The sequence below is a fragment of the Bison bison genome, unplaced genomic scaffold (genome assembly GCF_000754665.1).
Source record: "Bison bison bison isolate TAMUID 2011002044 unplaced genomic scaffold, Bison_UMD1.0 scf7180017864373, whole genome shotgun sequence".
Lineage (NCBI taxonomy): Eukaryota > Metazoa > Chordata > Mammalia > Artiodactyla > Bovidae > Bison > Bison bison.
The window spans coordinates 8,922,993-8,940,902 of NW_011494945.1; the positions used below are offsets into that span (position 1 = coordinate 8,922,993).

Here is a 17,910-nt window from a genome sequence, read left to right on the forward strand (position 1 = left end):
TCAAAAAGATACAAGGACCCCTATATTCACTGCAGCATTCCATATCCAAGACATAGAAGCAACCTATATATCTAACAGAGATACATGTAGTGTGTATACACATACACACACACACAACGGAATATTAATCCACCATGAAAAGGAGTGAAATTTTGCTATTTGCACATTATGGGAGAACTGAGAGGGTATTATGCTAGGTGAAATAGACAAATACCACATATTTATATGTGGAATCCAAGAACAAAAGGAACAAATATAACAAAACAGAAAACAGTCATAGATACAGAGAACAGATGGTTGCCAGAGTGGAGGGAGGTGGGAGGATGAGTGAAATAGGTGAGGGGAATTAAGAGGTACAAACTTGCATTTACCAAATAAATGAGTCATGGGAATGAAATGTACAACATCAGGAATATTATCAATAATTGTGCAGTATCTTGGTATGGCAACAGAAGGTAACTAGACTTTTCATGGTGATCATTTTGAAATGCACAGAAATATGAAAGCATTATGTTGTGTACCATGAACTAACATACTGTTGTAAGTCAACTGTACTTCAAAAACAACAAACAAACTCATAGAACAAGAGATCAGATTTGGACTTATCATGGTGATCATTCCGAAATGCACAGAAATATTAAAGCACTATGTTGTGTACCATGAACTAACATGCTGTTGTAAGTCAATTATACTTCAAAACAACAAACAAACTCATAGAACAAGAGATCAGATTTGGACTTATCATGGTGATCATTCCGAAATGCACAGAAATATTAAAGCACTATGTTGTGTACCATGAACTAACATGCTGTTGTAAGTCAATTATACTTCAAAACAACAAACAAACTCATAGAACAAGAGATCAGATTTGGACTTATCATGGTGATCATTCCGAAATGCACAGAAATATTAAAGCACTATGTTGTGTACCATGAACTAACATGCTGTTGTAAGTCAATTATACTTCAAAACAACAAACAAACTCATAGAACAAGAGATCAGATTTGGACTTATCATGGTGATCATTCCGAAATGCACAGAAATATTAAAGCACTATGTTGTGTACCATGAACTAACATGCTGTTGTAAGTCAATTATACTTCAAAACAACAAACAAACTCATAGAACAAGAGATCAGATTTGTGGTTACAGAGGTGGGGATTGGGGGGAGTTGGATGAAGATGGTCAAAAAGTATAAACTTCCAGTTATAAATAAATACTGGGGATATCATGTAGAGTATGATTAATATAATTAATTCTGCTGTATGCTATATATGAAAATTGTTAAGAGAGTAAATCCTAAGAGTTCTCCTCACAAGGAAAACATTTTTTCTTCTACTATTTTGTATCTATGAGATGATGTTCACTGAACTTATTTTGGTATCATTTCACGATGAATATGTCATGTATATCAACTATATCTTAATATAACTGGAAGAAAAAATAATAGGAAATATAATAGAGCAGATGTAGGACCATAAGAAAATCAAATGGGACTTTGTCCCAACTTCAGGTTTCTAATGTTAAATCACTATTATTTGTGTCCAGTCCTAAGAAATTCATGTGTTTTTTCATGAAGAATGACAAGGGAAGTGAATCTGCAGATTTCATAATGCAACTCAAATTCTGCTCCAATGTTATATTACATATAAAAGATACTATATGAGAAAGATTTTAAAAAGCAGTTATAAAAATACTGTAGCAGTATTAAATGGCTAATTTAATGTTTCATTTTTGAGACATGTACTTATTGTCTACTCTGGGTCAAAGACTCCATTACTTTAACACAAACCAAAGTGAAGCTCACTATTAAAATCCCCATTGGGTTATTTCACTTACACTCCACTCAGTACATTAATAGACTGTGTCTTCACTCCGTATCCAGTCTCCTTTAAATTAGCAACAATTCCTAATACATCAATACTGGAACCTTTGGATCCAAAGTTTTTTTCACTGTACATTATCATGTGAGCATTTGAAAAATCCTATTGAGAAAAAAAAAATTCAAAATTCAAAGACTAGCCAATTATTACTCAAAAATGCCCGAGTATTACTCATTAGCTTTTCTGTAACTTACACCTAATATAGGTCGTAAAGACTGCAGTTCTCCACTGTAGCCTCCCCAGTCATTCCAGTCCTTGTATTCTCCTTCTTCAAGCAAATACTGATGACCTGTAAAGTCAGGCTTCTCATAAGCAACCCAACTACAACAGAAAGAACATGAAAGAGTAGAAATTTTCAGTACTGTTAAAATATCTGTGTCACTGACAAATGTAAATAGCTATAAAGCTAGACATGGACCCATGCATTATGACTACTGGAATTCTTCCCTAGCATTTAAGAGATTAGTAGAATGGCCTCCCTGGTGGCTCAGATGATAAAGAATCTGCCTTCGATGTAGGAGACCTGGGTTCAATCCCTGGGTCAGGAAATTCCCCTGGAGAAGGGAATGGCAACCCACTCCAGTATTCTTGCCTGAAGAATTCCATGGACAGGGGAGCCAGGTGGGCCACAGTCCATGGAGTCACAAAGAGTCAGACATGACTGAGCAACTTTCACTTCACTTCACCAAGAAATTAACCTAAGAAGTATATACCAATGTTCCTTAAAGGATTATAGGGAGGTCAGCATGTACGTGTACATGTTTGTCTAAGTGTGTTTAAGAACTGACTCAAAAGAAGTTTAACAAATAAAACTGGATGAACTTTCTTCCAATAACAATTAATATATTGTATATTTTGGGCTACTTATAAGCCATTTTCAAGTGTAGAATTTAAAGAAAATAGGTAAGCTCTATAAAGTACAGAATATGATCCTAAAAAATAGCAAACTAACAGTTCAATCATTTGGAGCATAATATCAATAAAGAAGATTGTAGATTTGATCAATCTGGATGGCCCAATTTATCAGCCTTGCCCAGCTGACTGATCCCAAACTAGCCCATCAAATCCAGGTCACCACTAGCTGAAGAAAACATGTTTATTCACTCCACCCTGCAATTTGGAATGCTATCTTTGGGGGAGAGAGACCATGTTTTTAATGTTATTAAAGGGAATAAAAAGGAATCCTTATAGGTCACTCCTGTCTACTTACATGCCTCGTAGAACTTTCATAGATCCCACTGATACAAATGACAAATGTTCATCTCCAGTGGTTTCTTCTGTTTCACCTCCTTCCATGATAAACCTACCCATCTCTGTTTCCAGCTCCATACATTTTCCTTCAAAGAAAGGCTTTTCATAAATAACTACCTTTAACAGAAATGAGATATGCCAGTAAGTTGTAAGAAGTCAAATATCTCAATAGCTAAACACTAAATCAGTCACTTAATATCACTAAGTCCTGGAACACAAATTTTATAATCACATTTTTAAATTAACTAAATAAAAGTATCTTGTAATTTTAAAAATCAGAATTTTTCTCCTGCTGTGGTATAGCCTGAAGTCAAAGTTCAAAAGACAGATGCATAATTGGTTTTTGTTCAATGTCTAGAATTGATATTTAGAATTTTTCTCAGGCCAAACTAAGGAACCAAAGTATTGTTAAAATGTTTTAAAAATGAAACACACTATAGATCAAACTGTGTGTCACAGATGTGCAAAGCAGAACTAGCAGAAGGAGAATTTTAGAGTAGGGAGAACTTGTCTTGAAAAGTAAGGTTTTTCCTTTCAGGCAAGTAGCAACAGGCCCTGCAGTTGGTAAATACAACTGCAAATTACAGCTTAATACAACAGTGAACCTTCTGAGCCATGGCTGCACACACTTGGTGCTAACTCGTGCTCTCAGCATCACCTTCCACCTGAAGGTGATGACATGTATAAGCTGGACAACTCCCGCTGACTGCAGTTATGTCTTATGGAAGTGAAACAGAAAATCACGCAAGTATTATCTTCATGAAGATGGAATGGGAGTAAAATTCTTTAAAAACGTACATTACCTTAGGATCTGTAGGGAATTCAACTTTACGGCCACCCTGAAAAGAAAAATAATATTCTAAGAAAAGTGGCTTGTCACTGATAAGTTACCATTTGCTATTACCCACAGCAGTCTGTGATAAGCCACGGAACCACACAGAGCAACTACATTCTGGTTTGTTTAACTGATGTGGAGACAGTTCTAAAATTCCCCAAAATGCAGGGAAGATATGAGGAAGAGTCTCACAGAGGCAGTCTACAAGCTGCATGGTATCTGTGCTTTTTAACCAAATAGATGTTTGGTTGTTGTTTTTTTTAAACTCATTAAACTCCTAAAAAGGCCTATTTCTCACCTCTCTTAAAAAGCAGTCTAAGATTTTACATCTCTAGACTCAAATTCTCACAGGCAGCAACCCTCACCTTCTGTGCTTATTAACGCTGCACTAGGCTCACCCTCCAGCAGGGATACGGGCTCCACTTTGCCCGTCTCCACCTCTGCCGGGATTCAGCTCCCTGTCATCCTGTTCACGCCTATTTGCTGCCTGGCCCTGGAGGCATTTGATTTTGCAACCTCTGGCTTACAAAGCTGTTGAAGTTCACTCAAGTTCACAATATGATCTGAAGGGCTCCTGAAATAATTAGGTTAACTCTTAGATAAATTTAAAACATCCCATAGAGGATGGGTCTATGGGGGTTGCTATATGTTTAGAATAAAGAAATTTTAATCCAAAAATCTCACTAAAATCATAGAAGAGGTGTCACACAAAAGAATTAAATAAGGTAAGAGTTTAAACCAGCAGTGGGAAAGTCAAAAGGCTTTTTTTTTTTAAGTTGTTACATATATAAGTGAAAAAAATAAAGTATAGCCACAGATCTCGAATAAAGCAAATGAACTATAATTAAAAAGGAATGTGGCTGATTTTAATCAACAAACCAGGGTTCATACAATCAACTAAGTATGCTTTTCAAAAGGAATCCTTTTCGAATTCTGTGAACTTTACAATTCTGTAGGTCATCATTAAAAACTGCCTTCAAAACTTGAGGCAATTCTTTTACATATTCAGAAAAGTTACAAAACTTTACTCTTCGAAAGAGGATTTAATTTTAGAAAAAAAGCCCAGAATTATTTGCATGAAGACAAGCAGACAGATAATTAAGCCACAACCTGTGGCAGGAGGGATAAAATTAAGATAAAAAATTATCTTCCTGACTTTCTAATTTGTTTCAAACTGACTCAGAAGACAACCACAAAGTGGAATTTGAAGAACATGTTTGTAACAGGAGCCTCACTCATGCTGTACGTGTTTAGTGAACCTTCCTATGACGCATCTCAACATGAGGTCAAAACGGGTCACCAGGGAAGCCCTGAGTTATCGTGATGCTCTCCTAATTATCCCCTTCTCTAACACCTACAAGCTGGACTTTGTCTGTCCTCCTGATTTAATTCTTCACTTTCTCACTTCTCACATCTGCCAAGGGCCATGCAGAGTCACACATCAGTGACTCTGCATGGCCAAGAACACCTATGGGTTTATCCACATTTTTTTTTCCATCTGTAGCAACTATCAAGTTATCCTTTCTATTATTTCTATCTAGCAATAAGTCCCATCCTCTACATATTTATCTTTTAAAACTCTACTTTATTGCTTTAAAGTCACATCCCATGAATTATCAAAGTCAAGCAAAGAATTACTGACTCTAAGAACACATGATCGGATTCCATCTTTACCATTTTCAGTGGCCGCATGGATCCAATGTATGCCTCCTCTGTATCCCAGAAGGATAAGTCAGGGTATTCACCAGGTTCCAGGATAAAAGGGACACCCTGAAATCCAGGCTCTTCATAAATCAGCCATCTAAATAAGTACCAAGGAAGAAGCAGACAGTTCATCATTTCTGTCAGTGGAACACTGCACCCCACAGATGAGAGAGGACCAGAACAGGGGAGGATGTGGGTCTGGACACACAAGTGTGGGTGCACTTAGTGGAGCAATGTTGGACTCCAGGAGGAATAAGCCATTATATGCACCTCTTGAGCTTCTGTTTGTTTCCTTGGCTTGGCTAGCTTTGTCCACTGATTTTACTTTCTATTATGAACTGTTTCAAAGTTTAAATGTCTGTTACTTCCAAGTAATAAAAGTAGTTATCTTTTGCCCTGTGTATGTATTTACAGAGGCTCCAGCCAGGAGATTTCACACTTTAAAAGGTTATATCTCATTTGTAACCAAAAATAGGATGTTCCACCTAATCATCTGTCATAGTGTCAAAAATTAGGAACAGCTAACAAATATCTAGAGCTTACAAGGAATTCCATCTGATCCTTACAACAATGCTACAAGGAAAAGATACAGTCCCCATTTTACAGGTGAAGTTAAATTGCCCAGGGCCGCACAGCTACAAGTACTAAATGCAGGGCTGATCCAAGCTGACCCCAAAACCAAGGTCCTAGTCATTCTTGAACAGCAGTCTTTCTCATTCCAGCGTGCACTGAACATAATTTCTGCTTTCACAGTCACTCAGGATCAGCACTGGGAGCATGACTTAATGCACAGTGATGTCTGTGGGGGCTCTCAAAGTCTAAAGACTGCTTGTTCCCAGGCCCAATGCTTTTTGAGTCCTTGGACTTGATTTTTATGGTTTTTCAATACCACACCCTTCTATCACACTTGTCAGCTGTCACTTCTGCTGTGGTCAGGCAACCAGAAGCCTCACCCTCCTCTAATGTGCTAGAAACCAGGAAACCAGAAAACCATGCCTCACATGAACTGTCCCTAAAGACTGCAGTCTTATCAATTTCTTGGTTCCTTGGAGGGTTCTGGTGAAGTCGCTGTTGCTGGAGAAGTGACTTCTTTATAAGAGAGATGGTAATATACCCTCTTGACAAGCAAATGTGACATCTTGGTGATCACTTATACCCACCAATTCTTTATTAGTCCTGCTAAAGCATCCTAGCTGGGCTAACTGTGCCAAGTTCCCCAGAGCACAGGCCACAAGAGGAAGCTGGCTGTAAAGGTAATCTTTCACCTACAAAATGAATCTGATTCTCCCCTCTTTGCTTTTCTCTTGTTCACAGTTTTGGCCCAAGGGCACGTTTTTGGTGAGTTTCTGTTACAGACTGTCCTGGATAAATCAGTAACTTCTTTAGACTTACTAATTATACAGGGATTTATAGTCAAAATCCTACTGGAGACCTGCCAACATACACACACACACACACACACACACACACACACACACAGTGTTGAGAGGCCGTGTGTGGTGTGGGTGGGGGAATCAAAACTAATCCACAGTGTTAGAAGTCAGGGCAATACTTACAGGGACGACTGGGAGGTGGTGGGAAGGCAGGAACAGAGATGCAGAGAACAGACTTGTGGGCACAGCGGGGGAAGGAGGGGGCAGGACAAATTAAGAGCGTAGAGTGGACACATTCTTTACCGCATGTAAAGTAGGTAGGTGGGAAATTGCTGTACAACACAGGGAGCTCAACCCAGTACAACAACCTAGAGGGGTGGGATGGGGTGTGGGGCTGAGAGGGAGGTTCAAGAGGGAGGGGACACATGTATTCTTCCGGCTGATTCACGCTGTTTTAGGGCAGAAACCAACACGTCATTGTAAAGAATTATTCTCCAATTAAAAATAAATTAAAAAAAGAGAATGCACTACGTCTTTTTTTGGAGCCCAAAGCTCTCAAAGGCACATCACACACTGATTTCATGCCCTAGCTAAATAACAGCAGTTTATTATAAAGTGTGCTCTTCGGCCAATAACAAGCCAAGGGCCTTGAGGTCTGACTCTTCACAAATGAACAGTCTGAATTTTTTATAAACACAGACGATGGCTCATCAACAAGTGATTCTGAGATTCTGACATGGTGCTTACTGAAGTACTCTTTCATTAAGTGTTTTCTTCTACAGTTTGAGTTCTAAGGGTATGTATTCATCTGCTACTAAACATCTCATTTTCCTTGAAGCATACAGCTTAGTCATGTTAACACTTATAGAAGGAAGGTAATCTGGGATAAAGAGGGTTTTGTCCAAAAGCCTGAACACATAAACTGGCACACCTGAAGACTGCTGTTCTGCAAATAGTGAATTCTGAGGGCCTGCTGGGTAACTTCCTCAGTAAATGCTGAGGGCCTGCTGGGTAGCTCAAACACACATTTGTGAATGGGGGTGGACTTTGGAATCTGAAAACTCATATACAGAGTGTGATCCTTTTTCCCCTTAATTCTATTCCAACAAGATACATTATTCACAAGGCCATCAGGAGATAAACTACCTTCGCACAGTGTGATTTCATTTTCTTTTATTTTCTCATGTATTCAGCCTTTGCCTATATTATGAATAAACTGTATGTCTATAAAGTATGAGTTTAAAAACACAATAACAAATGTGGCTTCCCTGGTGTCAGTAGTAAAGAATCTGCCTGCCAACGCAGGGACACGGGTTCAATCCCTGATCTGAGAAGATCCCATATGGCCGCACAGCAATTAAGCCTGTGTGCCACAACTCCTGAGCCTGTGCTCCAGAGCCCAGGAATCACAACTGCCGAGCCACGGGCCCTAGAGCCTGTGCTCTGCAACAAGAGAAGCCAGTGCAATGAGAAGCCCTCATACCACAACTAGAGAAAAGCCTGCAAGCAACAAAGATCCAGCACAGCCATAAATAAATGAATACAAATATTTTTATAAAAAAAACAAAGGTATACATACAAAGGAATACTGTTGAACTAATGTTGAACTAATAACAATGGTCATCCATACATTCATGAAAATCATTTATGTCATTACTCTTTCAGAAACACCCTCTGAATCAGACAAGAAAAACCTTATCTTGTTCACTTGTTCTTAAACCAAAAACAGTTTTTCCAGCTGGCTCTAAGTCTTATTCTCTAGATATGGCTGCACATGAATGTTGGCTACATACAGAAACCAAGGGGATAGTCAGAAGATTTAAATATGAATGTGCCAACTTTGACGTTATTCAAACAAGAGCAGGCTCTGAATCTCAAGGGGGGACTGGTACCTTTACAGTGGCGAGGAGTGGGAAGCATCAGTGTAACCGACACTCAAATTTGGCTTGATTAACGCAGCATGAGTATGTGTCACTACCTATAGAAGTAACATCCTTGACAAACCCCTTCAATCTGCATCTGATTATACATGAAGACCTAACTGCCTGTATATAGAAATTTCAGGTGACAGAAGACCAAGTTAAATGATACCATGAAGAAGCACTCAGAAAATCCAGACTATGGCACATACGCTAAGCAGCTGACCTAAATTCTTCCAAAAAATCAATGGCATGGGAAACAAAGATGGGGGTATTTAAGAGACTAAAAGAGACTTTTCAAAGAGATAGGACAACCAAATATATGAGCCTTGCTTGGAAACTAATTAAAAACATCTATAAAAGACATTCCTGAAACAATGGGGAAATTTTGTTTATGGACTATTGGGTAGATATTATCATGGCCATATTGCAAATTATGGTGTGATAATGGTAGTTTTGTAGGAAAATGTCATTTTAGAGAGATTTGGGATGAAGTTTATAGGAATGAAGGGTCACAATACCTGCAACTTACTTTCAAGTGCTCAGAAAAGAAGATAAAGCAAATATGGCAAGATGTTAACAATTACTGAATCAAAGTGGAGGGTATATGGGTGTTTGCTATCCTTTCTACTTTTGTGCTTATGTCTGAAAACTTTCATAATAAAAAGCTGGGCTTCAGTATACTCCTTAAGGAAATATATGCAGTGAATATTAAATAGCAATGAAAAAGAATAAGTACACATATACTCATCAATATGGGGACTCTCAGAAACAATGTGGAGAAAAAGGAACAAGCCACAGCTCCTTATTTTAAAAGTTTTATAAATTTCAAAAGCAAGCACAGCTAAAAATACTGAAAGGACAGATACTATATGGTGACACCACAAAACAAGGGGCTGAGAAACACACAAAATTCCAGAGAGGGATCTCACACGTGGAGAAGTCAGGGGGATGGGAACAGGCGGGCTATGCTGGGTGCTGCAGCGTGTTAGTAATGGTGAGGTTCTCAGTTGCGCGATGAGGGGCTTGTTTGATTACTAGGCCTCATAGTTCACATACCTACATATATTTTTATATATCAAGTATTTCATGTTAGCATTGACCAAAGAATATGTGGCTATTAAAAAAATGTCCCTCGATTTCAGAACACCTGCATTCTAGTACCTGTTCTTCTGACAACTAATCCTAACAACTAATCCAACTTGATGAAGTGGCCAAAACCTGTCTTCCTTGATTAAATGATGGTGTTGGAACAGATGTTCTTTATGCTGCCTTTGAAGCCTTAAAATTCCTTAATTTTATTTATTAGAAATAGACTCAAGATAAGATACACTGTCACTTCTGCAAGGATGGGTGCTGGCATTGCCAGCTGCTTAAAGACAAATCTCACTCAACACAATGTGAGAGGAAAATTTTGTTAGAAAGTTCTCATTTTCCCAAATAAGAAATTAGCAAGTAACACACTGGGTTTGATCCCTGGGTTGGGAAGATCCCTGAAGAAAGGAAAGGCTACCCACTCCAGTATTCTAGCCCGGAGAGTTCCATGGACTGTATAGTCCTTGGGGTCGCAAAGAGTCGAACACAACACTTCCACTTTCACTTCACTTCACTCTGAATGTGTGTATGTGTGGAAAAGCCTAATGCAGATTGAACAGGCCCTGGAGTAAATCTCCTCATGGAATCTGAAGAAGCACCCCCGCACAGCTAAGGCTTCTCTTCCATCAGTTCATAGGACTGCTGCACCAACAGAGGCAGTGTCAGCTTGAATACTTGCTATCAGCTCAATTTCCCCAAGCCATCAAGGCTCCCCTTGGAGATCTGTAAAAGTACTACTGACCTGGTACCAAGCTGACTGAGTTCAATAAGCCCAAACTCTGAACTGACATCTAAGGCAGCTTTCTATTACCCTGATGGCAATGAAGAACCAGAAAAAAAGTGTCTGCCACCATGCAAGCCCATCAAAATGTGTAAAATATGACTGGTTTGTAACTACCACCTGTAAGACCAGGTTAAACTCACTGTCAAGGTAAGAAATGTCGTTTAACTGTAGCTCGTTACGCTTCCACATAGCCCAAGCCTGAGTCATGAAATCATCCAGACATGGAGATAAAAATATGATGCGTGTGTGCGAGCTCAGTCACTCAGTCGTGTCCAACTCCTTCCAATCCCATGGACTGCAGCCCTCCAGGCTCCTCTGTCCATGGAATTTTCCAGGGATGAATATTGGAGTGAGTTAGTGATATTTCTCAGCCTTAAATACTTTGAGACAAAAGACTTATAGGTCTCTTTGATGTTGAAAAACTCAAAAGCAGCAAGAGATGAAGAAACTTTTGTTTAGATTCCTCCTTTTCTTCCTAATCTCTAAATATAAAAGTGCCTAAAGCTCAGATGACTTTCCTGCTCTTTTTAATTTATTTAATTGGAGAATAATTACCTTACAATATTGTGATGGTTTTTGCCATACATCAACATGAATCAGCCATGGGTATACCTGTGTCCCTCCATCCTGAACCCTCCTGACCCTATCCCTCTGGGTTGTCCCAGAGCACCGGCTTTGGGTGCCCTGCTTCATGCATCGAACCTGCACTGGTTGTCTTTTTACATATGGCAGTATACATGTTTCAGTGGTGTTCTCTCAAATCATCCCACCCTTGCCTTCTCCCACTGAGTCCAAAAGTCTGTTCTTTACATCTCTGTCTCCTTTGCTGCCATGAATGTAGAATTGTTGGCACTGTCTTTATAAATTCCATATATATACATTATATACAGTATTTGTCTTTCTCTCTCTGACTTACTTCACTCTGTATAATAGGCTCTAGGTTCATTCACTTCATTAGAACTGATTCAAATATGTTCCTTTTTATACTGAGTAACATTCCATTGCGTATATGTGCCACAACTTCTTTATCCATTTATCTGCCGATGGACATCTAGGGTACGTCCGTGTCCTAGCTATTGTAAACAGTGCTGCAATGAACACTGGGGTACATGCGCCTCTTTCAGTTCTGGTTTCCTCGGGGTGTATGCCCAGCAGTGGGATTGCTGGGTGAAATGGCAGTTTTATTCCCAGTTTTTTTAAGGAATCTCCACACTGTTCTCCATCATGGCTATACCAATTTGCATTCCTACCAACAGGGTAAGAGGGTTCTCTTTTCCCAACATCCTCTCCAGCATTTATTGTTTGTAGACTTTTTGATGATGGCCACTCTGACCGATGTGAGAAGATAACTCATTGTGGTTTTGAGTTGCATTTCTCTAATAATGAGTGAGGTTAAGCATGAAGATCTCATCCAGTATGGGGTTTAGATACCTTCTCCACGCCCATGACTCCAGGTTATATCTCCAGCCTGCCTACCCCACCTAAGATTCCAGTGTCATGTATCCAGTCACCTTCCTGACCTCTTACCTGAATGCTTGAATGGGTAGTTGGCATCTCCCATCTAACCTCCAAAACAAAACACCTGGATTTCACTCCTCCTCCCCATTTTTTTCTATTCCAATAAATGCTGTGGTCCCAAACCCTGGACATTTCTCTGCCCCTCATACCCCACATAAAACCTGTCAACCAGTGTTGTTGGTTCTGTCTTCAAAATGTATCCAGAATCTGACTGTTTTTCTACCACTACCATCACACCAAGTCACCGAAACACTTCTCGCCTATGTAACTGCAAATCTTTGCTTCCACTCTTAGCTCTTTACAATTTACTTTTTCACAGAAGCTAGAGTGATGCTCCTAAAACACAAGTTAGATTAAAGTCCTCCAATGATCTCTTATGTTCCTTGGAGTCACCTAAAATCCCTCTGGAGTCCTACAAGGGCTGACATGATATGAGCCCTCTCCACCACCAATCCTCCTGGCTCACTCGACTGCAGCCAGACCGCCCCTCAAATGCTCAAACATCCCCTGGAGGGCTTTGCAAACACTGGGCTTCCAGCCTAGGACACTTCTCTACCCTGCCTCCCCGGGATGTCCCACAGCTGACTCCCTCACGTCCTCAGATCTCTGCTTAAAAGTCACCAGGGACTTTCCTGACTACTCTCTAAAGTAGCACTTCCACGGTCCCTCTCCATAATTTATGTTTCTTGTAGTATTTACCTTTGGATTCATTACATATGTATTATCTTACTCATATTCCATTAATATAAACTCTTGAGCAGTCTCTGAATATATGAATACTTATAAATTACACATATATAACTGCTGAATATACTATAAACTTATTGGAAAACATACACAAAGATAACATCTGAAAAGGCGATTTTAAACGAAATATGCAGAAGCTTTAGTGCTTTTCCCTGCATTTCGGTGCATGGCTGTCACATGCCCTGGGCTGTGCACTCCACTGCAGGGGCCACCAGCTTCAGTTCTGCAGCCTGCACTTTCTAGCCTAATTTCTCCCCTATCTGAAATATTCCCACTTCCTTCAAAATACTCTTGCAGTTTCCTGTAATTTTTGAAATCAACATCCTAGGGGCTTTGGAAAGCATTGTGTGAAACTGTCAAAGGAAGTCGTATGCGTGTTGGCCTCCATCCCACATGAAATATCAAGGGCACACACGCTTTGAATCACCTCCTCTGAATTACCGTGAAGGTATAATCTGCAACTCAGCTCTGAATGAATCAGGTTCCTTTGCGATAAGGCAATCTCCACATTAAAAATGCAGTTTTCTCCCTGCACTTCCTCCAAGAAACCATTATCATTTACAAGAAAGCTGAGTTATAGTAACATAGTAACCAAAAAATAAGATTTTTATGTGCCTTATAAAAAAATAATAAAAGCTTTTAGTCAATAATTACTTAACAGGATAACAAATTAGAGATAGATTATCTGAAGTCCTCTTTTCACACTCAAAAAAGAGCTTCATTAAAACTGTATTGCAAATACTCACGTGCCCCAATGTACTTTAATGGAACAAGTCTTCTGCATTATGCCAAACCCTTGCATTTCTTCAGTATCATCAAAGTAGGAATTTAGAAGTCCTAACCCTTCTGGTTCAGTAAATAAGTCAATCTGACTAACTCTGTAATCCTAAAAAATAAAATTACATGAATACAGTATATATGTATAATAGTAACACCATGTATTAAACTCTACATTAAGCTCATTATTCTCTTTTTTTAATAATTAAAATAAGCTTTAAACATTGCACAGATCATCTGCCACTTTATCCCTTTCCTGTTTTCACTCAGGACCTAATATGAGATCTTTTGGGGAATACACATTGCATTAGTCATGTATCTCAGCATTATATTCAAGCAAAGACCACCAGAACTGCATCTCAAGAGTTTTGGAACATTATTTATTTCCCTTGTCTTCACTGAAAACCCTGCCTGGCTTTCCTTGGTAACCTGGGTTTTAGTTCCTTGCTCTCCTGTGACCATCCATATCCAGAGACACTAGTCTATAGAGTGGCTGCCTCCTCAGCTGTCGTCTTGTGCCCAAGGGCCCCTGCGGTAACACTCCTTGAGTATGATGTGGGTTTGGTCTAAGTCATAAAGGCAAAGGTGCACGTTTACGGTGATTTACAAATCTCTGCACTTTGGTCACTGTTCCATGCCCTGCATGTCCATCAAACACACTACAAAAGGCCTCTCCTGGCTGAGTGCCTGGGCCCTGATCGAATATTTATTGAATCTCTTCTATGTTGCAGAGCAAGGTGAACTGAGGTACAGAAAAAATGGTAACACTTGGGTCAGTTCAGGGGCAACTGTTTCAAATATTAACAAAAGGAACAGTTAATGAGCTGAAAAGGTGATTCCCTTGAATATATGTTGTGACTTTTATGTGTCAAGGAACCATAAACACAATCTGTTAACAAAAAAATTCATCATGTATTAGGAACCATAAAAGTGTTCCTTCTCTTTAACATGACACCATTCTGAAAAACTTATCTCAAGGACATGAATCATAAAATGTATACATTGTTAAATGCACAAAAATACTCATGAAGCATTTAAGATAGGAAAAAGCTTAAATCCCATAGTAAGAAGAAAGGTAAAACAACTGAAAGCACATCATATCAGTGGGATATGATGCTCAATAAAACTCCACACCATGTAATACCATGAAAAGCACTAACTGCACGAGGCCTGCTACCATCAGCCAAAACAGGAGGTCTCTGGACCAGCGTGCTTCACTTCCCTCAGCCCACCTTCCTGGACCCTAAATCCCCACCCCACCAGATTCTCATCTCTCTCGCAGTTGCAAATCATCGAGAGATGTTCCAAGTGGGAGTATAACCATCAGCAAGCGGTACAGAGAGAGTAAAAAAGAGATTCAGAGTCAGTGTTAAAGGAAAACAACATGTACTTGTATAATGATTACAATTACAGAAAAAGCAGATTATAATATGGCCAAGAAAGAGCAGAGAATTCAGAAAAATGAAGGAGAGACACTACATGAGAGATAGGATTTGAATGATATTTTAAAACATTGCTTTATTATGAGTAATAAATAAAAACTGCAGATAAATTATTCCACTATGACATTTCAAAACGGTGTCTGTTACATCTTGCATAAAGTCTATCACATTATGTACTTAAAATTATTGAGATAAATCATTTAGAATACCAATTATCATCTAAGTCACTCAGAAATGTTGACCCAGGAAATAACATTTTATTCTGCCAAAAACTGTTAGTCATTCTTACTCATTCTCATTTTGGAACATGTCTTTTTCCCCTGTTGCACTCTGATACCCAAGTCTAATACACAAATGGAGCTTTTTCACTTGGAAGATACCTTTTACATTTTTAAAAGGTAAAGAATCATCAAATTCCAAGAACCACAAAGAACTGATTCAAGTTCCTCATTAATGAATAAATAACCAAGAAATGTTTACCCAATCCATAAAGTGGCCTTAAGTACTCATTTTCTTAAAACTCACATGAAATCCCAGAGTTAATAGCTGAATTATCTTTGGATTATTTAGTTTTCAAAATAGTCCTGTAAGCCACTCAATAAGAACTCACAGAGCAACCAAAAAAATAAGTAAAAGAAAAATCTGTTCTTACAGAGTTCATCAAAACTAGGTTATTAAATAAAATACATTTGCAGATGGGAATGGGGGCCAGGAAAGAGGATTCATGTTTCAGGATTTATTCTGAAGAAATGTTTCTTTTCTAATTAACATGTACAAATATTTAAAATATAGAAAACCTATCCATAAAACACAAAATACTTTTCCCAATCACTTTTATCACAAAATGAAACTCTCAAAAGAATCACATTCAGCATTCAGTAAGTATTTGCTGAATGAACAGATGAAATCCAGTTTGCCTTTATTAAAAGCTTACTAATTTTACCCACCTGGACCACAAGTCTGATAGAACCAATCACCATGGGCTTAGTCGACACTGCCTCATCCTCATTTCTTTCCAAAATATCTTCTATACCCCAGAGACCAGAGAGTTCCAATTCTCCTTCTTCTAAGGGGATGGAGTGCCCTTCAAAATTTGGTTTCTCATACAAAATCCAACTAAGAATAAAACACAGCAAAACTATTAGCCAGTCTTGGTGAGAGAGATTTTGATTAGTCAAATATTCTGGCCAATAGAGTGTGTGAGTGTGAGTGTGAACGTGTGTGTGTGGATCATCCTGACCCAAGGATCAAACCTGGGTCTCCTATATTGCAGGTGGATTCTTTATCATCTGAGTCACCAGGGAGCCCCTTATAAATAATATATTAGTGGCCAATTCTCTCCCCAGTAGCTCAGTGGTAACGAATCTGCCTGCCAGTGCAGGAGATTCAACAGGAGACGCAAGTTTGATCCCTGGGTCAGAAAGATCCCCTGGAGAAGGCAATGGCAACCCACTCCATTATTTTTGCCTGGAGAATCCCAGTGGACAGAGGAGTCTGGCAGGCTACAGTTAATGGAGTTGCAAAAGAGTAAGTCATGACTTAGCAACTAAAACAAAACAACAATCAGGATTTTAGAGAATTTTTGACTATCAGTATGAACATTATAGAGCTACTAATTTTTATAGTAGCTCTATAGTATAGTAAGTTTGCCAGTTGGTGGAAACATAGTAATGTCAGATAAATGGGCTTTTATTGTAATGTTTTTTCTTCTTATATATGTAAAAAACACTTTTGAGGGTTTTAACTTACATATTAGAGCCATATCAACGGATATACTGATACAAAGGACTACTACATGCAGGCTAATGGAAAGCATTTTTCCAGTTTTATTGAGATCTAATTGACATATAGCATTGTATTAGTTTTGGCTGTACAACATGACCATTTGATATGTGTGTATATTACAAAATGATCACCATAGTAAGTTTATTTAATAAATCCACCACCTCACAGTTAAACAATCTTTTTTCCTGTGATGAGAATTTTTATGATCTATTCTTTAAGCAATTTTCAAATATACTATGTAATACTTTTTTAATGACCCAGAAAGCACATTTATTCTTCTCAGCAACATACAAACACTAAATAAAAACCTCGTGACAATATATAACAGTGCTAGTCTTAAGTGCTCATATTTCTAAGAAAAGAGAGACACTAAGAAAAGTTGAAGAATCAGTATTTCATTAAAAACAAAATTATAATTTTCAGTTTTCAAATTTAAGAACAAAAGCTAATTGTATTTTCCCAGTGAATATGTTGAATATACAGAAAAATATATTAAAATATCTAAAGTCTAAAAGGAAAGATGCTGCATATTTAATCAAATGGATAGACCCAAAGAAAAGCTTACTAATTTTTAAAACCATAAATGCCTACAGCCCTACACCTTTTTTTTAAACAAATTTATAAATAGGTACAAAGATTCATATTTATGCCAAGTAAGTGATATTTTTTTTAAACCGCTTTTCTTTATTCAATTTCCTGTGTATTTCCTTGAAGCAGTTAAGCTGGCAATACAATTTTTTTTCACCAGTTTCTTTACTTAACAAAAACTACCTGCTGTCAAAAAGTTAGAAAATAAA

At 38.3% G+C, this 17,910-nt stretch overlaps 1 protein-coding gene across 1 annotated transcript in view; it reads right to left on the minus strand.

The window, feature by feature from the left end:
• The window catches only part of AIM1 (absent in melanoma 1), a 258,316-nt gene that overhangs the window by 22,887 nt on the left and 217,519 nt on the right, over positions 1-17,910 (minus strand). Inside the window, exons 9-15 of the mRNA XM_010856701.1 lie at positions 16,276-16,444; positions 13,856-13,995; positions 5,644-5,770; positions 3,938-3,973; positions 3,094-3,251; positions 2,078-2,204; positions 1,840-1,985 (exon numbers count right to left, since the gene is read on the minus strand). Coding sequence (XP_010855003.1) covers positions 1,840-1,985; positions 2,078-2,204; positions 3,094-3,251; positions 3,938-3,973; positions 5,644-5,770; positions 13,856-13,995; positions 16,276-16,444 — 903 coding nt within the window. The remainder of the gene's footprint in view (positions 1-1,839; positions 1,986-2,077; positions 2,205-3,093; positions 3,252-3,937; positions 3,974-5,643; positions 5,771-13,855; positions 13,996-16,275; positions 16,445-17,910) is intronic.